The sequence below is a fragment of the Archocentrus centrarchus genome, chromosome 22 (genome assembly GCF_007364275.1).
Source record: "Archocentrus centrarchus isolate MPI-CPG fArcCen1 chromosome 22, fArcCen1, whole genome shotgun sequence".
Classification (NCBI taxonomy): Eukaryota; Metazoa; Chordata; class Actinopteri; order Cichliformes; family Cichlidae; genus Archocentrus; species Archocentrus centrarchus.
This window is the reverse complement of record NC_044367.1, coordinates 20,379,717-20,400,925: the sequence shown is the minus strand read 5'-3', so window position 1 is coordinate 20,400,925 and position 21,209 is coordinate 20,379,717. Positions and strand designations below refer to the sequence as shown.

General features: G+C 40.8%; 2 protein-coding genes across 2 annotated transcripts; both read left to right on the top strand.

Annotated features, from left to right (window-relative positions):
• Window positions 1-5,133: 5,133 nt before the first annotated feature.
• foxo3a (forkhead box O3A) lies at window positions 5,134-12,057 on the top strand. Its single transcript, XM_030718935.1, has 2 exons — window positions 5,134-6,085; window positions 10,681-12,057. The coding sequence occupies exons 1-2, from the start codon at window positions 5,531-5,533 to the stop codon at window positions 11,983-11,985; spliced, it is 1,860 nt and encodes a 619-aa protein (XP_030574795.1). The 5' UTR covers window positions 5,134-5,530; the 3' UTR covers window positions 11,986-12,057.
• A 2,250-nt stretch (window positions 12,058-14,307) lies between these two features.
• Window positions 14,308-19,682, top strand: LOC115772755 (putative uncharacterized protein C6orf183). The gene is made up of 10 exons (XM_030719136.1): window positions 14,308-14,463; window positions 15,799-15,871; window positions 16,054-16,164; window positions 16,290-16,403; window positions 18,321-18,509; window positions 18,627-18,717; window positions 19,005-19,135; window positions 19,233-19,385; window positions 19,471-19,572; window positions 19,671-19,682. Exons 1-10 carry the CDS (start codon window positions 14,342-14,344, stop codon window positions 19,680-19,682), a joined length of 1,098 nt encoding a protein of 365 aa, XP_030574996.1. The 5' UTR covers window positions 14,308-14,341.
• Window positions 19,683-21,209: the final 1,527 nt, after the last annotated feature.

The window sequence follows — 21,209 nt, the reverse complement described above, 5'->3', positions numbered from 1 at the left end:
ATATATATATATATATATATATATATATATTTTTTTTTTTTTTTATGTGTGGGAAATCAGCTGGACAACTTTGGGGAAAAGAATCCGAAAGGACGTTTATGAAGATTTAAGAGACATTTTAATTGAATCTATTTTAAGATGCACTATGGTTTTGAAAATGGTATGAGCTGTATATGATTTTAACATGTCTAAATACAGTGGCAGCAGAGTGGTTTGGAGATTTGCAGCCATGAGTTGTGATTTATTTGGTCAATGCATGTGAAATGTTTTTCTCAGAAAGCTTTGTAGATGCTGGAGAGAATGAACAGCACCATCTAACGCGTCACCAATTTCTTCATTCAGCTGATGAAAAGGAAACATGAAACATGTCAGTTAAATATTACTTCCAGGGCATAATAGCTTTGTGCATCTGTCTCCACAAATGAAACAGTTTATGGGTTGGTGTTGGTTGATATTTAACTGTTGTCTGCTTGCATTCATCCTCTGTTTAAATACAATAACACACAGCCTTACAGAGACAAAGACTGCACTGTGTGGGAAGTGAGAAAAAAAAATAGAGGAGTATATCTCCTGTACAAATGAAAGTGTTACTGATGCAAACACACAGTTGGTGTTTTATTTGGTGGAATCTTTTTTTCTGCACAAACTAGATCTCAAGTCCTTTTTTAAAGTGATTTCAGATTATAGCATGTGTTTCCCTTCAGCAGTGTTTCATTTTTAACTTGCAATAATAACTGACAGTGAGATTAGCAACATTATTCCTGACCTAATGTTCAGATGGAGAAAAAAAAAAAGTTCTGTAGTGAGTCATTACACACTGTTTTCATCCTGTCAGATTATTATTATTAATCTACACTCTAATATTATTAGGTACACCTTGCTGGTAGTACTGGGTTGGATCTCCTTTTGTCTTCAGAACTGCCTTAATGTTTTATGGCATAGATTCAACAAGGTGGTGGAAACATTCCTCAGAGATTTTGGGCCATGTTGACGTGATGGCATCACACAGTTGCTGCAGATTTATCAGCTGCACATCCATGATGCAAATCTCCAATTCCACCACTTCCTAAAGGTGCTCTCTTGGATTGAGATCTGGTGACTATGGAGGCCATTTGAGTACAGTGAACTCAGGGTCACGTTCAAGAAACTAGTTTGAGATGATTTGAGCTTTGTGACATGGTGCATTATCCTGCTGGAAGCAGATATCAGAATATGGGTGATCATAAAGGGATTGGCATGGTCAGCAACAATATTCAGGCTGTGGCATTTAAATGATTCTCATTTAAACACCACAATGGTAATATTCAGGCTTTTAATTTACACTTTTTTCTACAACAGAGGTTGCTAAAGCTCTTAAAGGCCTTGATCCTAATAAATCACCAGGACCAGATAATTTGGAGCCTTTGTTTTTTAAAACTGGCATCTGAAATTGTAGTAGTTTCATTGTGCTACATTTTTAATTTTACTTTATTGACCAATGTAATTCAAAAAGTTTGGAAATCTGTATTTGTCATCCCCCTTTTGAAAGGAGGGGATCCAACTATTTTAAACAGTTATAGGCCTATTTCTAAACTCTCTGTTCTGGCTAAGGTTCTTGAATTCCTTGTCAGTGAACAAGTAAAAGAATACCTGGCCACTAATTCTATCCTGTCGATTTCTCAGTCAGGATTTCACAAAAAACAGTACTACCACTGCAGCCTTGAAGATTATAAGATGATAAACAGTGTTGTCTTTCTCTTTTCTAGACTTTTCTAAGGCCTTTGATACAGTGGATCACGATATTTTAATTGAACGTCTCGTAGCAGCAGGGTTTTCTGTACATGCAATTGGATGGTTTGCAAATTATCTTTAATAGAGTGCAAGAACAGCTTTGCCAACTGCAGCTTGTTCTAAATGCCGATAAAAGAAAACTAGTGGGGTCAACCTTTTTTCCCGTTATTGATTACGGTGATGTGTTATACATGAATGCCTCTGCTCAATGCCTCCACATGTTGGATAGTGTGTATCATGGTGCTCTGAGGTTTATTACAAACTGTGGAGCTCTAACTCATCATTGCGTCTTATACAGTAAAGTAAATTGGCCATCTTTATATGTGCGCCGGCTCGGCCATTGGTACGAGTTGATTTATAAGGCTATTCTTCAGATGACTCCATCTTATTTATCATCCCTTTTAATCATGAATAATAGGGCCTACAGTCTCCGTTCCCAGGACTTTTATCATTTTACTGTTCCTAAGGTCGGAACAGAAATGGGGAAGAAAGCTTTTAGATTTTCTACTCTGAGTACATGGAACTTTTTGCAATCAGAGCTTAAGCTCCAAAGTCTGGTATCACTGAATGTATTCAAATCCATGATAAATTCCATTACAATCAGGCTCCAGGAGTACAGATGCTTTTAATATGAGTGCAAATGTTTGATTAGTCTTAAAAACTCTTTTTAACTAATTTTGAAAATTCAATTAAGTGTATTTTTATTCTTTATATATTTGTGTAATTTTTGTGTTGAAACTTTATGTGCTGCCTTTCTTGGCCAGGTGTCTCTTGCAAAAGAGATCTAGGATCTCAATGGGACAATCCTGGTTAAATAAAGGTAATAATAATAATAATTTGGTCTTAAGTGTGCCAAGAAAATATTCTCCACACCATTACACTGCCAGCAGCAGCCTGAACTGTTTACACAACAGCATGCTTTCATGTTGTTCACACCAAATTCTGACCCTACCATCTGAATGTTACAGCAAAAATCAAGACTCAGCTGACTAGGCGAAGGATAGTCTGACTCAAATATCAAGGAAGGTGGAAGGTAAGCAGACTGAGCAAACATTTTAAGTGCCCAGAGGTGAGTAGTTTATTTACAGTGCTCTCCATTACATGTGAAGCTTAGGCCTACATTTGATCAAAACTCCCCAAATTAACTTAGAATCAATAAACAAAAGGCCCAGGAGGTTTCCTCTGAAGCAACCTTACCATATATAGGGGTGTCTTCACACCCAATTAGTCTAGCTAGCACCAATACCTCATGCCAGTAAACCTAGAAGGCAATACAAACATCTGAAGATCACATAGCACTCACTAACGCATCAGTAGCTCATTTACATGGTTAAATGGGCTTCTTATAAAGACAAATACTTTCAACTAATTATTCCATAATTTATAAAATAAACAATATAAAATATTCCCACAAAAGAAAACCCCTCTGCTTGGTTTAGCCCAGTGATGTTAAACACCAGGACAATAAAAGTCAGGAGCCGCTTGGCGTTTCTTAAACACTTGTCCGACATGGAACTAAAGAGAAAAAAGACACTGGTAAGCATGAACAAAGGAAAAACAGTAGTAAAACATGTAACATAATAGAGGAAACTGTAGCAACTTATGATTGTGAATTTGCTTTAACCTGCTCAGTTACTTTAACTGCAACATAATGCTAACACAAACAAATCAGGGATAGCAAGTGAAGCAGCGTTGCCTTAGAAATGGCAAATAAGCACCGCAAATAAGCACATGGAAAAATAAACAATATACTGTGGTGTGTCAAATTAACGTGTATAAGATAAGTGGTGAGTCTGAAAGTGCTCCAAGTGCTAAACCACTCTGTCACACAAGGCAACACTTTTCCAATCTTCTGTTGTCCGGTCTTGGTGAGCCTGTGTGAAGTGCAGCCTCGGTTTACTGTTCTTTGCTGACAAGCGTGGGACCCAGTGTGCTCTTCTGCTGCTGTGCATTCAGAGATGCTCTTCTGGTTGTAACATGTAGTTATTTGCGTTACTGTTGCCTTCCTATCAGCTCAAAGTCATCCTACCACTCACTTAAGCATTGTACAAGTTAAATAGTTTCTGCTGTTGGGAAAATTCTTTAGTCTTTAGGCAGGCTTTAAAAAAAAAAAAAATTTTTAGTCTTATTGCTGTTAAATGTCTGCAATAAATACCAAGGGCAGGTTATAAAGTAGGTGTATAAATATTTTAACCCTACTTTAATTCCATTTTCTGAAAACTTTGTAATGGTTTCATACAAAATCTTTTTTTTTTCTTTTTTTTGGCTCTGATTTAAATTTGTATTTATCAAAGACCCATCAGATTTAAATATCTTTGATCTTTGGAAAAACATCTGTGTGTGTGTGTGTGTGTGTGTGTGTGTGGGTGTACAGCTCAGTTTCTTCAGGTCAGTATAACCACCAGATTTCCATCAACAGTTACTGTCAGAACATGACTATATCTAGCTCTGGTTTCAGATAGGAAAATGACATGTTTAGAAACTGTAGATTTGAATGAGGTACAAACAACTGCCTATTTTGAGGATTTTATTTTTTCAACATTTGAAGGCAAGAGTATCAAATACACTGAGCTGTTATTTGTGGGATTTTGACGGTTTTGACTGAGTGAAGAATTTACAAAGAGACAACTTATTTTTTAAAAAAAATTATGCCAACTAATTACTGAATACAAATTGGCACTTAATCCCTGGCAGTGTGGGTAGAATTTAAAGACAGCCTTTGGGAATATACACTTTTTTTTTTTTTAAATATTAGACAACCCAACTGAATTAAAGGATGACCTCAGTATTTTTCTCCTCATTCCCTTTCTTTTCAGGATTTACATGTAACATAAAATATGCAGCTTTACCGTTGTTTTTGCGCACTGGAGGCTCTAATGGTCATATTAGAGGTGATGTCATTGGCTAGCGGACATCTCTACACTGTCACTTTAATTTCAGCGCAGTCCAGGGGGCAGGATCGCGTTCTCTCCCCCCTCCTTCTCTTGGGCTCAGCGTTTGCGCCAACCGCAGCAGATTGAATGAAGTGTCTTTGCAGGCTGCTGGGCTCACGGAGGATTCCGTGGAGGCTTGTTCAAGATGCCAGACTGCAGCCATAAAGCATCATTTTTTTTCCTCCCAGCTCTTAAGAGGGCAGATCTGAGGCTCGGCGCATTTCTTCAGCAGCCCCGTTTTTAAGAAGGTGCAGGGCCTTGAGAAACCCTCCTCTCCTCGCCTTGATGGTATCTGGACTGCAGCGCTCAAGCGACTGGCAGCTCCACAGCACGGCTGATTAAGAACTTGGGAAGGGAAATGGTCAAGATGGCAGCTGTGTATGGAGTGATGAAGCTGATGTGGTGGCTTTAGGTGCAGTGTGTATGTATAGAGAAAATTTTCTCTTGTCATGCAGGATCGCGGTGCGGGACGCGGGCGCTTGTGAAGGAACGCCGTTTTGGATTCCTCCAAGACTCCGCGGACTCCTGGCGTCGTTCACTCCACATTTCGCGAAATTACAATGTGTGTTAGCTAGGGTGTGGGCTTAGTACGACAAAAGGCGATGTTTTGGCAATTCTGGTGAGCCCACTCTGCTGTGTGTGCTGCGGATAGACTCCTTGCAGGAGAACTGATACACGGACACGTGCTGGGACCGAGCTGCAGGCAGGGACACTTGCATCGCTTGCATAGTAAATAAACTGTCCCTGACGCCTGCACACAACATTGATGGAATGCGACCCAAGTGATTTTATAACCCTTTGTGCAACGACGAGAAATTACGATCAACATGGCAGAGGTATCGCGTAGCGCCAACGAGCCTCCCTTAAACGTTGAGATAGATCCGGATTTCGAGCCCCAGAAACGACCACGGTCCTGCACTTGGCCCCTGCCCCGTCCTGAATCTGGTGCGGGCAAGCCCGGGGCAAATGACACTGACGTAATTCCCGAAGAAGAGGATGATGAGGGTGGGAGCACGGAGAGCGGCGCTGTTCAGAAAGCCAGCGGCGGTGCTATTAAAACCCGAGAGCCGAGCAGCAACAGCTCCATCTCCCAGTCGGTGGAGGTCCAGCGCGGCCCCTCCAAAGAGGAGGCCGCCGACGGCTCGCCTTCCTCCGCGCAAACCCCCGCAGCAGCTCTGAGTGGTTCTGCCACCCAACAGCTGAGGAAGTCCTCCGCCCGCAGGAATGCCTGGGGCAACTACTCCTATGCAGACCTCATTACCCAAGCCATCGAGAGCTCCCCCGAGAAACGGCTGACCTTGTCCCAAATCTATGACTGGATGGTGAGGTCTGTGCCATATTTCAAGGACAAAGGGGAGAGTAATAGTTCTGCTGGCTGGAAGGTGAGCAGTGACATCCTGGAGCTGTCATCATAACAAAGCCCAGTTTTATTGTGGTCATGTAAAGACGCAATGCACACAGCTAATTTTGATTTAGAGATGGAGGCGGTGGGTGCAAGCACAAGCTATTTGTAGTCTGCTCCATTCACTGGGTGATCATAGCTGACATTCTCAGCGTTGCTATAAAGGCATATTTATGTAACATCCTAGGGAATTTGGAATGTGTGGCGGTCTAACAGGCACATGGTGTAAATTTATATGTAACTTGGGCCGCTTTCAACATGAGTGTACTTGTATTAATGTGCATCAAAATGACTAGCTTTGTTACATCTCTAAAAATCAGGATGCATAAAGATGACAAAACAAGTATGAAAGTTGAAATACAAAGCATGCAATGCAAAGTTAATTTCACTTTCAGGCAAACTGCTCACACTGAAGCACAGAGGCTTCTCAAAAGCTTCACCCAGTTTTTTTTTTTTTTTTTTTTTTTTTCCTCCCCTCTCAGGATTAGTTTGGCCTGGACCAAACCAATTCATCTGTCATGGAATCTAGTCTGAAAGCTTTGAGCTTTGCAGGATTTAGATTGGGGGGGGGGTTGTAATCCTGCACAACTGGATATGCAATGCAAGCTGATTCCAACAAGCAGCTCCTTTTGAATAAATCACAATATCGGTCAAGATTGTTTCACATCTTCAGGGCGAGTGATTCAGAGTTCCGAATCAGCTGGCTGGTTTGTAGTTTGAAAACCTGATGGTTTATATTTCATTTATGTTCAGTCACCTGATGCATACAGGGGTTGTAGGCAGATATTGGCTGGAAGAGGAAAGTGTTAATAAGGTTTCACATGTGCTGACATCAGCGTTTCCTAAGTGATGCTTTGGAGTTGTGACATTCAGCAGTCAGGTTGAGGTTGGCAAGTGTCCCCAGTAGGTTCCGCTTCTGACAACAGGGTTTTAAATTAAGATCTGTCACACACCTCATTTCATTCCACAGACTGAGAGTACACTGCACTCAGTGCTGCGCTTTGTCTCCAATGCTCAGTGCTGTGAATCCAAGCAAAATATTCAGCCACTGTATGGGTGCCTACTACCCTGCTGCGGCTCGGCCCTGCTGTGTGCCACTGTCTCTTCATGATGCCCGGGCACTAGAATCAATCAGCTGACTATAAATTATGTAGGTCAATGTGTAGCAGTGTGAGAGAAGCTCAGTGTTTGTCTTTGGATCTGGCTCTGGCTAAACTGGCATTGTTCCAGTCCCCGCTCAGAATGAGGCTTTGCTCAAAGGGTGCTGCAGCACTACTGTGACTGCGTGTGGGGGAGGGGAAGGCAGGAGTTTGCTCTTTGTGATTTCTCTTGTAAATGCTGTATAGCTCCTACTGTAGGTGCCTATGGCGCTTATTGGATACCTTTTTTATATCCAATAGCGTTTTCATTTTAAGAAGACTGTTAGTTCTAGTTGCTGTATGGCACCCAGATAAAATTGGTTTTAAGCATATGGGCCTGGTTACTTTACATCTTTGACCATAACAAGGTCCTTTTAGTCTTTACTAGCTGTGTACAGGAAGTGGATGCAATAAAAGAAGCATGTGTAGCATGATTATTGCAAAGCCGCTGCATTTTAAACTGCCTGAGCCTTTAGCTTTTGTTGCATCAAAGAGGAGTGGATTTAATGCCTTTGGGCATTTTGAGGTTGTAGATCTGCCTGCTCTAGTATAATTTAATACAACAGTATATTTTACAGCCTCATAAATGACCACAGAGTTGAATGAAAGCCTGAGTCAAAACTGGACTGTCACTGAGGCTTATTTATTGCAGCTCCGCTGTATTGGATTGCATTAAGATTGAACAGGGCAGGTGGTGTTATTGTGTTCTCCGCCTGTAGCTCATGGGATAAGCAACATGTTGGAATATATGACTTGTTCCTATCAACAAGTGTGGTGTTGGATATCATGGTAGGGATAAATGTACATGTAAACATTTTGATTAGTTAGAATTTGTGGCTGAAAATGGATACATAAATCCTACCGGATGGATCACTATTGGACCTGATGCTGAATTTGCTCTTTCAAAGTTGGATTTAATGGACCAAAACTGAATTTTTGCGCCACACCGTCTTTGGTGCGTTTGTTTAATCACCTAATGAGGTGACTTTTATGCAGACTGCTATTCAGCTGTAGCAGACTCTGACTTTAGATGTACAGAATATATACTGGGAGAGGGAAATGAGAGGATTAGTGTATTTCTGACCAGAAATAAGAAAGGGGGGGTCTAGTGGTTTTGAGTCACATGCTCATTTGTTTAAACATAAAGACCAAATCCAATTCCAGAGGATTTCAGCATCACAGTATTACTTTTTCCACTGTAAAGTGGAGAGTAGTGGAGGGGGCATCCAGAGTTCAAGCAAAGTTATTCATAAAGCAAATTTAGAAAGGACATTGGTCACATTACTTGAAAGAAATGATAATGTATTGTGCAAAAGTCATGCCACATTTCTTTATATTTTCTTTGGGAGATGGGTACTTAGACACCCTCAGCATCACTGATGGGAAATGGATGTTGGACTTCAGTAGGAAGCAGCAGAGAGACTAAGTTCACAAGCACTGCTGGGGTTACTGGAGACTGTCATTTGGGACTTGCAGATTATCACACAGGATAAAAGTGCAGACAGATGTGCTTCATTTATAGATGTTTCCAAATTGTTTATAGCCACTTATTAGGGTGGTTTTAGTACTTTTGATAAAGGCTGGACATTTTCTACACAATCTTTTTTTTTTTTTTTTTTTTTTTTTTTTTTTTTTTTATATTGTAAATTGAAAGATTAAAAGTAAACAGTCTTTCCACTTAGAGATGTTCTGCCAGTGTTATAGTGATTTCTTGCATTTCTGTGGATGTTAGTTTGTTTTATATAGTATTCTGTATTTTTAGCAAATCCCACAAAAATGCAACACCCCTTTGCCTTGTTGTCAAACCTTGAGCGCATTACTGAGCTGCATTGTAACATTTGCTGTAATATTATGTGTGATCATGGACCTGGTATGGGGTGAATTGGCTAACCTAGTTCTCTCCAGACAACATCAGCTCCTCAAAAAATTAAATACTTTTGCCAAAACTTGTAAGCGATTTTAAATGTAAAAACACACTTTGGACAAAAGTGTTTTGTTTTTTGTTTTTTTAATTTGCCCTGTTTTTAGTAATGTTGAACCAAGCAAATTACTGATGTAAGTTGTCAAACTTAAAGAATTGGAATTGGAAGTTAAAGGGAAAATTCCAGTGTATATCTCTCGAATCCTGATCCTTAATTCTTACTGAAGGTTGGTGAATCCAAGATGGAAGGAGCAACAGGACACCCAAATTCTATGTCCTAGAATAAGGCGTGCTTTGTTGAAAAAGATTAGTTTAACTAGCAAATACTTTAATCTTTTTATTGAAGTGAAGGCTTTGCATATAGTTTGTCAGCGGGTCTTTCTGCTGACTCATGGCATTAAGAAGAAAACTTGCCAATGCTTGTTTGAGAACTCTGTCATCAAAGCTCTGATCAAGTGCCTTAATGAGATTGATTTCCAGTCTTATCTTGCTGGAGTTTGTTTTGTGTTGAGCTTGTTTAGCAGTTGATTAGGTTAATCATCTTAGAGATGGGTTTAAATAGGACCTAGAGTTAATTCAGGTTAATTTGAGCTTTAGAGAATTCAGCTGAAGCCTTTCCCTGTGAAGTTGGCCTCTGGGTTACAGAGATCACTGCAGAGTTTCTCCCTGTGTTACTGAAGTGTGACAGGCTGGGCGTGCATGCTCCAGCTGTTTAATTTTGTATGTGGATGGAAACATCTCCAGGGAAATCCTGTAGACCTTTATGAGCAGCCAGAAATGGGTCACAGTGCAAAAAATGTCTCTGAAGACACTACAGCATTAGTGATTAGACTCCTTTGTATTAATAAGTTACAGTACTTAGCAAGATAAAAGGCTGCAAATATTGCAAGGAAAATGCTCCTTGGAAGCAAAATGTAGATGGGTGGCTCAAGACTTTTGCACTGAGTAGTTTTACAACAAAAACCTTAAGTTGTCTGTTTAGGGGATATAGACTACAGCCTTGTGTGCTTATGACACTCAGCTTTATCTTGTATTGCAGTGGTTTATAAGATCTGGTTCATTACTACAACAGGTTCTACTGGCACAAGGAAGCTAAGCATTTTCCCAACTCTGAACAATTAAAATGCAAGTTGTAATAAAAAAAAATAATAATTTTTTTTCTCTTTTAGTTTTAAGCTTGATTAAAGTTGAACTGCCCTATCAGATGCAGCAGCACACTTTCTTAGTCTGCTGTGTATTTAACATCTAAAGTCCCAGATCCTGTATCCTAACACAATTCGCAGCTTTTATTTATTTTTTTTTTTAAACATGTACTCTCTGCCTGGTAGACAGTCACGCATTTCAGTCACACATTTTCAGAGTTTAAACTTTATACACCTGTAATAACCTAATTGAACCATGTATGTATACAAAACATTTTTATGTACTACTGTTTATATTAGGGGGAACCTTGTGTTAAAACATTTTAGATATAAAAATACTTAAAGAATTTTCATCCCTTTTTTTTTGTTGCAGAATTCCATCCGACACAATCTTTCCCTCCATAGCCGTTTTGTGAAAGTCCAGAATGAAGGAACAGGGAAAAGTTCCTGGTGGATGGTCAACCCAGAAGGTGGGAAAGGTGGCAAAGCTCCCCGACGGCGGGCTGTTTCGATGGATAACAGCAAGTACATCAAAGGAGCCCGAGGACGTGCCACGAAGAAAAAGGCCTCACTGCAGGCTGCTCAAGATGGCAGCTCTGAGAGCTCCTCAAGCCTCTCCAAATGGACAGGGAGTCCCACCTCCCGCAGCAGTGATGAGCTGGATGCCTGGACAGACTTCCGCTCCCGAACCAATTCAAACGCCAGCACACTCAGCGGTCGTCTGTCCCCAATCCTGGCTAACCTGGAGCTGGATGAGGTACCTGATGATGACTCGCCACTCTCTCCAATGCTGTACTCCAGCCCCAGCAGCATGTCCCCATCCACTGGACCAACAGGACTGTCTGATCTGGCAGGTACGATGAACCTCAATGATGGGCTCTCTGACAACCTGATGGATGATCTTTTAGACAATATCAGCCTCACAGCATCCCAGCAGCCTCCTCCTGGAGAGGAGGATGGAGCCAACAGTCAGGGGAGTTCAGTGTTTACCTTCAGCTGCTCAGGAAGCAGTCTTGGCAGTCCCTCCGGCAGCTACGGGACAAACCCACTCTTCAGCCCTCCGTCCATCACGAGCCTGCGGCAGTCACCCATGCAGACCATCCAAGAGAACAAGCAGACCACCTTCTCCTGCATGTCTCACTACAGTGAGCACCAGACCCTGGATCTGCTCACCATGGACTCCCACAGCCACAGCAATGTCATGCTGACCCAGTCTGACCCTCTGATGTCACAGGCCAGCACCGCCATCGCTCTGCAGAACTCCCGCCGAAATGCCATGCTGCTCCGCAAAGACCACATTCTGGTTAACCACACCAGTGCAGGTCAGGCCGAAAGCTCTTCAGTGCCTGGTTGGCAAGCGGGCTTGTCAACCTCTGACAGTGACGACGGCCACCCCGAAGCCAAGCAGCCGCACCTGAAGTCTCCTAGTAAGAACACCTCTATGCAGCTCAGTTCCAGTTTATCCAGTCAGGACCGCTTTCACACTGATCTGGACCTCGACGTGTTCAGCAGCAATCTGGACTGTGACATGGACTCCATCATCCGCAACGAACTGATGGACGCAGATTGTCTGGACCTCAGCTTTGACTCTCGCCTCACCTCCACACAGAACGCCAACAAGAATTCAGGAAGCTTCTCCAGCTCGAAACAAAGCCCGCAGAGCTGGGTGCCGAGCTGAGAAGCTGTTAGAAGTAAGGAAAGTGTAAATTGGGGGTTCATTATCCTGCATTGTGCAACTAGAGGGAAGAAAGTAAAGTGTTTCAGTAGTTTTTTTTTTTTTTTTTTTTTTTCCCCTCCCTTCTATTTTTAATTTGAGGCATTAAGTTTGGTACTGTATTACGTGTCTGAGACACATAATGGTGTCTTCACAGTGAAGAAAAATAATTCTTTGAAATGATCAATACCTAGCCAGTGTGAACAAACAGTATTGACTGGAATGAAACTTACAGGACATTCAGTTAAAACTACATAGGATCAACTCATTAGTCTCAGGGATTCACTCATATCACAAAGTGATAACATAAAACTGAAAATTGTTTTCATCTCTGTCTCTCCTTTCACACACTTTCATACCTAAACTAACATTTTTTTGCCAAACCAGCTGTCAGCCTGTTCACTGATGGCCTGTTTACAGAAAAAGATGCAGAGAATGTTATATTATTACGTTCTAGTGGAGGATACTTGACAAGGGTTTTTTTAGATTTCTTTGAGACGTAGCGTAAATGGACTACTTTTTTTGGAAAAGCTTTCCCCCATTGATGCACCAAGTCACACACCAAATATCAATATGTAATGTGTTATCAAGATGTGAACTGATCTACATGTGTTTTTTGTATGCAGTGTTTTCAGTTTTTATTTTTTGTAGCAAATTTTACCCTGTGATTTTAGTGACATTACTGTGAATTCATTCCTTCTGAAGAGGTGCATTGCTGAAGTATTGATGTTTCTGCTGCAGATCCCTTTTTAGGTCCCTCCTCTTCCACTCACTGCAATATTGGAAGTACTGCTCTGTATACAGACCTTAGGACTAAGTTAAGAATGCAGTTTAGTTCTAGTTACCACTTTTTTTTTTTCTTTTCAATTTTAACTTGGCAAACACTTGAGACTATTTAGATTAAAATAACCACAGTTGGTGACTCTCAGCACTGTCCAGCTACACAATTTTGGTGTTGATTTGAAGGAGTTCTTGGTGCTATAAATACGATAGCAGGGAGTGGCTGCAGATGAAGCACCATCAGTAGCCTCTCCTTTGTTATCAGCACTATAGCAGGTGCTGGGTGCCATGTTTTCAACAGTGGGAGGGTGAGTAGTATTTTTTTTTTTTTTTTTTTGGTCATTAATGAAAGAAAAGATTACAGTATTTAAAATATTGCCAAAGTTTTTCTGCATTTAAATAAATGGAACCTGTGACATAAGGGCAAAATTTATACATCAGCACAGTCCTGTAGGAACAGCAGGATGGGCTTTTTTTTTTTTTTTTTTTTTTAAAGGGTAAATTCTTATGTTAAACTTGATAAACATTGTAACAAACACGTTTATTTATTGCAGTACTTGTTGCCATGTTCATGTCGATTTGGTTAGGGTTGTGTAAAATCACTTATTTCATACTCTGTTCACTGGGTGATCACTCACGCAACAAATGGTGTCCCTCAGTTTGAGAAGAGATTAAATATTAATTTTCATTGGCTTAATTGTTTAACACAAGTAAATTCTGCACAGCTGTGCTTCCAAATTTTATTACTTTTTTTTTTTTTTATTCATGTGAATGGATTTAATGTTAAAAAATTTAAAATACTAACTTGTTTTTATTTTCTGCATTTATGATTTGAACAAATTTCACTGCCAATCTCCACATTTCATTCCTTCCTACAAAAAAAAAAAATATCAAGATGACATTTCCACTTGTAAATCCAACACGTCTCTTGGTTTTATCAGAGATGGTGCATGTAAATAAAGCTTGAACTGCTGAAAATCTAAAGTTTGTCACTTTTTGCTGTTAATTCTGCCCCTAGAGAAATTGCACAGCTGCAGACTTGACTCTGTATGGCACGGTGATTTGCTATTGGATAAACACATGTTCTAGGAACCAATCACGCGCTGTATCCAAGACGAATGGACCACTTGAGTTTAAGCCAAGGTTTTGTTTTTTTTTTGTGTTTTTTTTTTCTTTAAGGCCAGGGGCTGTGATTGCTGAAGTAGGCACTCTTCAAAGATTAAATGGTTCAGTGATGCAATGTTTCATATTGATATACTTTATATTACTCACCAGAGCAAAAGAAATTGCACTGTATCTGAAAAGCTAGACATGACATCTCAAAGACAGGATGACTGCAGTGAAACAATGGAGCCCTCTAGAGCTGAAATGGAGTCACGGAGTCCAGCTACTCATGCTTCATGGATGTTGGTCTCCATGGACGCATCACAACAAGTCAGCCAAGTCAGCAGACTTAGCAGGCCTAAAGGTGTTGTGTTTTAATATAGTTTGAGTGTTGTGATTTCAGGTTCTAAATCCTGAAAGAAGAGAGGGGTCAGCCATGTCTGCAGTGTACAGAGTTGCCTCCTCTGTGAAGGTGAAGCAGATGGAGGCAGAACTGTGGAATCACCTATGTGCACTCAAGGAGGAGACTGGGGGAGCGGGACCCTCCAACACTTACAGGTTTGTTGGCTATTATGGATGCAAAGTCCGTGCTGAATGCCAAGTGGGTGGACCTTGAGGGCATCGTCCACTCAAAATATGGTTTGGTTTGCTTTACATGTTTCAGATCAAGCTAATTTGAATATAAGACAAAGATAATCTGAGTAAATACAAAATGCAGTTTTTAAATTATTTTATTAGGGGAAGAAAAATCGACCCGGGGGTGATTTTCCCCCTCTTGTTAAACTGAGTTAACTGTAATCAAACTTTTTTGTTGGGGTGTTTGTTTTGGAAAGCTGAGTTCAGTTTCACTAGCCACACTACCAAATTTACTCCAAGAACGTATCCACCCATCACCCAGGAGGTCACAAAAAACCCCCAGAACAACGTTTAAAGGACTCCAGGGCTCTCTTGCCTCAGTTAATGTCAGTGTGCATGATTTAACAATGAGAGAAACTGGGCAAAAATGTTCTCCATGGGAGAGTTCCAAGGTGAAAACCACTGCTGACCAAAAAGAACACAGAGGCTCATCTCACATTTGCCAGAAAACATCTCGATGATCCCCAAGATTCTGGGAAAATATTCTGTGAACTGAAGATACAAAAGTTGAAATTTTTTGGAAGGTTTGAGTCCTGTTACATCTGGTGTTAAACTAACACAGCATTTCATAAAAATAACATCAGACGAACAGTCAAACATGGTGGTGGTAGTGTGATGTCTCGGGCTGCTTTGCTGCTTCGGGACCTGGATAACTCGCTGTAACTGATGGAAACGTGAATTCCGCTTTTCGCCGGGAAATCATGAGAATCTTGGAGAATGTCTGGCCATCAGTTTGTGCCCTAGAGCTCAAGCACACTTGATTTTGGAGTGGCCTAGTCAAAGGCTGGACTTAAATCTGATTGCGATGCTTTGGCATATCCTTAACCAGGCCGTTCATGCTGGAAAACCCTCCAGTATGCTGAATTAAAACAGTTCTTCAAAGAAAAGTGGACCAGAATTCTCCATATTAATAAGAGGGAAAAAGGAAAAAAAATGAGGATGACTTTTGCACAGTATTGTTTGTATCACTTGGGTTATTTGCGTTATAGAGTTGGAAATTTGTACAAGAGAAAATAATTATAGCAGGGAAATGAAATATATTTTTTGTTTTGTGTTTGTTTGTTTTTTTGGTTTTTTTGGTGGAACAACAACAGTTGGAGGCATTGTAAAATAATTTAATTTATACTTTGCCAGTTTTTTTTCTTTCTTTTTTTTTTTAGCCTTGCTAAACTCATTTAGTAAGGATGCATTTATTACTTATGAATTCTATTTGTGTAAAAATTTGTTAAAATTTTATTAATTCAAGTTTTATTTCAGTTCTCTCCTAGCTCCCAAAGAGATTTCCTGCTTTCGTGTGGAGAGGGAGCATGCACTGAGGAGAGGGCTTCAGGTGACTGAAAAGTTCTTGTGGACATGTTTTCTACAGAAAGTTCATTTGTAAATTACTGCATTGTTCAAAGCTTTTAAATCTTTGGTTTATATGCAATGCCAACTGAAGGCATTAATGTAGATTGATATAGCCTTTTAAAAACGTGTAATTTCTTTCCTGAGTTTGTTCTCCTCTGGTTTCAGGTGGCTGAAGTTTTGCCTATTCGGTCTCAGGCTGATGTCATGCAGCGAGAGCTGGAGAGCTGCTTGAGTTTGGAGTACACTCCTGACAGTCTGCCTCTTCTGCTGCACCAGGTGAGGACAAACACTCAGACAGAAAGGTTGTTCACAGGAAACAGAGATGATTGTGAATTAAAAAAAAGTAAAGAGTGATTTTTAAACTTGACTTTAAACTTGACTTTTTTGTATTTTTTTCACAGTTCTTCACAGACAGATCTTATCACTTGGCTCAGATCAAATATCTGCTTATGTTGAGATGGAGGAGATTTTGCCGCCATGCCAGCGTTATTGAGAAGCTTTATCCTCATTACAAGGTTGCCATGTGTATATAAAAACAGCATGACCTAAGCCTGTTTTTTAACCATACTTTAAAAATATATCTAAAAAGGGAGATGCACACAAATGCCAATTAAAAGGTTATTTGTTTTAAATTGAAGGAACAGAAGCAGAACTTAAACTAACCATGATGTGTGTAGTCAGTACAGTCAGTAGTGTCAGCGAGTGCATGAGTAAAGAAATAGTATATGCAATGTTGGCAGATGCAATAACCCAAACCAAAAGCCAAAGAAGTGTCTCACGGAGGAGAGCCCCACATCAACTGATCTCTGAGAACTTAGAGCACTGACACACATTGGGCCCACGTGTTGTCTGTCACTGATTGGCAAATGAGCCACTCCAGCCCTCTAATACTTGCAGGAGACCTGCTACACAAGCAGGCCAAAATGAAGGCAGGTCAGAGTGGGTTGTCACAATATCACAGAATGCAATTTCCAAAAACCTTGGGATTCATTTTTTGAATTAAATACAGATTTAAATCCATCCATTCGCAAGCACAGAAACCCACGCAAGCACAGGGAGAACATGCAAACACAGAGAGAGGGAAAGGCCTGGGCCAAGGTGGAATCGAACCCAGGCCTTCCAGATGGTATTCTGTGAGGCAGCAGTGCTAACCACTGTGCAATCGTGCTGCCACAGAATCCCCCCCCCCAAAAAAGGCACCAATGATGCTGAACAGTATACTTTCATGGGACATTTTATTAGGTACACCTTACTAGTACTGGGATTGACCTTCAGAACTGTGTTAATTCTTCATGGCATGGATTCAACAAGGTGTTGGAAATGTTCAGTTTTTGGTCTATGCTGACATATCACACAGTTGCTGCAGATTTGATACGAGTCTCCCGTTCCAGCACATCCCAAAGGTGCACTGTTAGATTGAGATCTAGTGACTGTGGAGGCCATTTGAGTACAGTGAACTTACTGTCATGTTAAAGAAATCAGTTTAAGATGATCTGAGCTTTGTGACATGGTGTGTTGTCAGAAGATGGGCATGCTGTAGTCATACAACGATGGGCATGGGCAGCAGGAACACTCAGGTTGGCTGTGGTGTTCAAACAATGCTGGGTTGGTACTAAGGGGCAAATTTGACCCTACCATCCGAATGTTGCAGTAGAAATTGAGACTCCTCAGATCAAGCAGTGTTTTCACTGGACATTTCAGTGGAAATAGCTGCGTGAGAAAATTCCAGGATATCTGCAGTTTCTGAAATGCTCAGACCTGCGTGTCTGGCACCAACAAGCATGCTAAGGGCTTTCAAATTATGCCGGCGGCAGGCGCATTTTCCACCACTCTGCGCCGTCTACTTTTTAATTTTCCTAAAAAAAATTTTTTGCGCTGTCCGCCGTCTCCATTTCCAGCGCCATGTGGACGCACGTGGCAATATTTACGTACTTTCAATCTGAGCCATTTGATTGGTTCACGACTGCCATGTGACTATTCATATCGTTTGCTGCCGTCATGGCTTCGGGCTCGCTCATAAGGCGCCTGCTACTTTGGCATGCCCCCCTGCTACTCCAAAACAATTTGAAAGCCCTGCATGCTGTGTTAAAATTTAGTAAAATCACCTTTCTTCTCCATTCCATAATGCTCAGTTTGAACTTCAGCAATTCATCTTGCAAAGTTTTACAGTTTTACATCATGACTTCATAGTAAATGAGCACATATTTCTTAAGAAGGGAAAAAAAAAAACTCTTTCAGCATTTGATTCGCTGTCTTTGCATTACTTTCTACTAAATGTTGGCTTCAAACTTTTATGAGTCCTTGCATTTGGTTTTTATTTAGATTTTATGCATTATCTCTGTGATTTAATGATTTCCCTGAGTGAGGGAGCTCACTGTGGTGACATTGAAAAATTGCATCATCATATCAGGCTTGTTTTGTCTCAGGATCAGGTATCCTACGTGACCCATGAGTATCAGGATGCCTTTCAGAGAGCTCGCAGACTGTCAGCAAGCAGAGAGAAGATCCTGACCGGCCGAGGAAACCCCGCCAACCTGCTCACTCAGGATGATTTGGTCATTTACCTGCAGTGGCTCGTCTGCCACCTGCACTCTGTTCAACCCATTCACAACTTTCTCAGGGTAAAACCGACAGTTTTAATCATTGCTCATATTATCAGATGCCTGTAGTGTTTTACTTTTATGGTGTTTATTTCTTTAAAGAGAGTTCATCATGTAAATTCATACTGGCTTTAACAGGTGCTGCACTATGTGCCCATGTGTGAAAGAAAAGATGAAACACAAGGAAAGGATTATGGGGAAAATTTACGTGAGACACAACAGGCTGAGGGTGAGAATCAAACTTTATCTTAAAAATGTACATTTTATATTTCCAGTAAAAATGTTCCCTGTGTTAAATTTTTTTTTATTCTTCCGTAATTGGAAAAAATAATTTTTTTTCTCCTGCTGGGTAAATTCAATTTGACCGTGTGATGTGACACCTGGCCAAAAAATAAATAAATAATAAATAGTAAAACAGCATCATAGCTCTGACTATTGCATCTGCACATCCAGCTTTGTAAATCTTGACAAAGCGATAAAATCATTCCTCACAGATTACATTTAACTGTATTTCAGGTCTTCCACTCCACACAGTTCACCTGGAGCAATTTCTACCTGAGCTGCAGTCCCTGATCTCCTACTTCCACCTGCCATATGACACCGGAAAACTGAAAACTCCTGCAGATGAGATGGAGCTATTCAGCTTGGTATTGTTGTCTTTTTTTAAAAAAAAAAAAAAAAAAGAGAAAAGTTGTGGAAGTGCGTTTAAATTAGTGGCCTTAATCTCTTTTGCTGTCTGACCAGGTGTGGAGGGAGTTCAGAACAATCTTCCAACAACAAGAGCAGATGAAAACATTTCCTCCTTATGATGGTACGGATGTCAGCGAGAGCCAGTGGGGGAGGAAGAGTGCAAATGTAGCTCTGAGGAAGGAGGCTAACTGGATTCCCTTCATCCAGGTTTCAGTAAAACTAGGCACTTCTGTTTTTATTCATTCTGGTTGGGAGAACAGGAAAAACTGACCATTTGGATTTTGCTCTGTAGGTGAAACCCAGGCGAGATCCGTGGCAGCAGAAACTTTTCACAAAGCTGAAGGAAAGGAATTCAGTTGATGAGCTGCTCAAGATGCAGTGCAAGTTTGTTCAGGTTTGGATCAGTGTCATACATCTTCCAAGATGGGCTGTCATTATTATAAATGATTAATAATTGTATGGGTTAAACTCTCTGATAACTGGCTCCTCCAGTCCATGTGTTGAAGTATCCCTGGGCTAGTTGCCCCAGATCCATCCATTGGAGTGTGTGGGTATGTGAATGTTAAATAAGAAGTGCTTAGGTTTAGATGAAAGCATTGTGTATGTTATTGGGTGAATGAGACTTGCAGTAGAAAGCACTTTGAGTGCTCAAACTGACTGTAAGTACCAGTCCATTTACACAATCAATGGCAAAGCTGTGGATACAAACACTACTTGAAACATTTAGTTATTCAATTTAATTCAATTTTATTTATATAGCACCAAATCACAACAAACAGTTGCCTCAAGGCGCTTTATATTGTAAGGTAAAGACCCTGCAATAATTACAGAGAAAACCCAACAGTCAAAATGACCCCCTATGAGCAAGCATTTGGCCACAGTGGGAAGGAAAAACTCCATTTTAACAGGGAGAAACCTCCACCGGAACCAGGCTCAGGGAAGAACAGTCATCTGCTGTGACTGGTTGGGGCTGAGGGGGGAGAGAGAGCACAAAAGAGCCAGTGATTAATAATGACTAATAATTAAATGCAGAGTGGGGTTATTCCCTGACATCTGGAAATAAACTATAGAACTGCGTACAGATTTTAAAGAAAGAGAGAGGAAAACAGTGCAATACACTCACCTGCCACTTTATCAGGTACACTTGTTCAGCTCCTCGTTTAATAAATGTCTTGTTAGCCAAATGCATGACAGCAACTTCAACACATTTAAGCATATAGACATGGTAAAAGTGGCCTGCTGAAGTTCAAACCAAGCATCAGAATAATGAAGAATGGTGATTATGTGACTTTGTGGCATGGTTATTGGTGCTGGACAGGCTGGTCTGAATCATTGCCTGGTCTGAGTCTCAGTTTCTGCTGCAACATTCAGATGGAAGGGCATGGCATGGCTCCCTCCTGTCTTGTATCAACAGTTCAGGCTGCTGCTGGTGTAATGGGGTGGGGGATATTTTCTTTTCACAGTTTGAGCCCCTTAGTACCAACTAGGCATTGTTTAAACACTACAGCCAACCCGAGTATTGTTGCCAATCATACCCATTGCTTTATAGCCACAGTGTACCCATCTTCTGATGGCTGTTTCCAACAGGATAATGCACCATGTCACAAAGCTCAGATCATCTCAAACTGGTTTCTTGAACATAACAATGAGTTCACTGTACTCAAATGGCCTCCACAGTCACCAGATCTCAACAAACAGCGCACATCTGGGATGTGCTGGAAGGGGTGTCTCATATCATGGTTGTTCAGCTGACGAATCTGCAGCAACTGGGTGAGGCTGTCACATCAGTATGGACCAAAATCTCTGATGAATGTGTCCAGCGCTTTGTTGAATCTTTGCCATGAAGAATTAAGGCACTTCTGAAGGCAAAAGTGGCTTCAACTCAGTATTAGCAAGGTGTACCTAATAAAGTGTCCAGTGAGCGTACATAATGTAATATGTGTTTTTACTACTAAGATTTTTGTCATGTGGTTGGTTTTACATTCTCCTTATTGTGTATCTCACCAGATCCACAATCTGCTCCATGTGGCT

What these genes read in the sequence shown, in the direction of transcription:
- foxo3a (XM_030718935.1), top strand. Translation starts at nt 5,531, where the DNA reads ATGGCAGAGGTATCGCGTAGCGCCAACGAGCCTCCCTTAAACGTTGAG. An exon ending in ATAGTTCTGCTGGCTGGAAG is followed by an intron (nt 6,086 to 10,680) that starts GTGAGCAGTGAC and finishes TTTTTGTTGCAG; the next exon opens with AATTCCATCCGACACAATCT.
- LOC115772755 (XM_030719136.1), top strand. Translation starts at nt 14,342, where the DNA reads ATGTCTGCAGTGTACAGAGTTGCCTCCTCTGTGAAGGTGAAGCAGATG. An exon ending in CACTGAGGAGAGGGCTTCAG is followed by an intron (nt 15,872 to 16,053) that starts GTGACTGAAAAG and finishes CTCTGGTTTCAG; the next exon opens with GTGGCTGAAGTTTTGCCTAT. An exon ending in AGATGGAGCTATTCAGCTTG is followed by an intron (nt 19,136 to 19,232) that starts GTATTGTTGTCT and finishes CTGTCTGACCAG; the next exon opens with GTGTGGAGGGAGTTCAGAAC.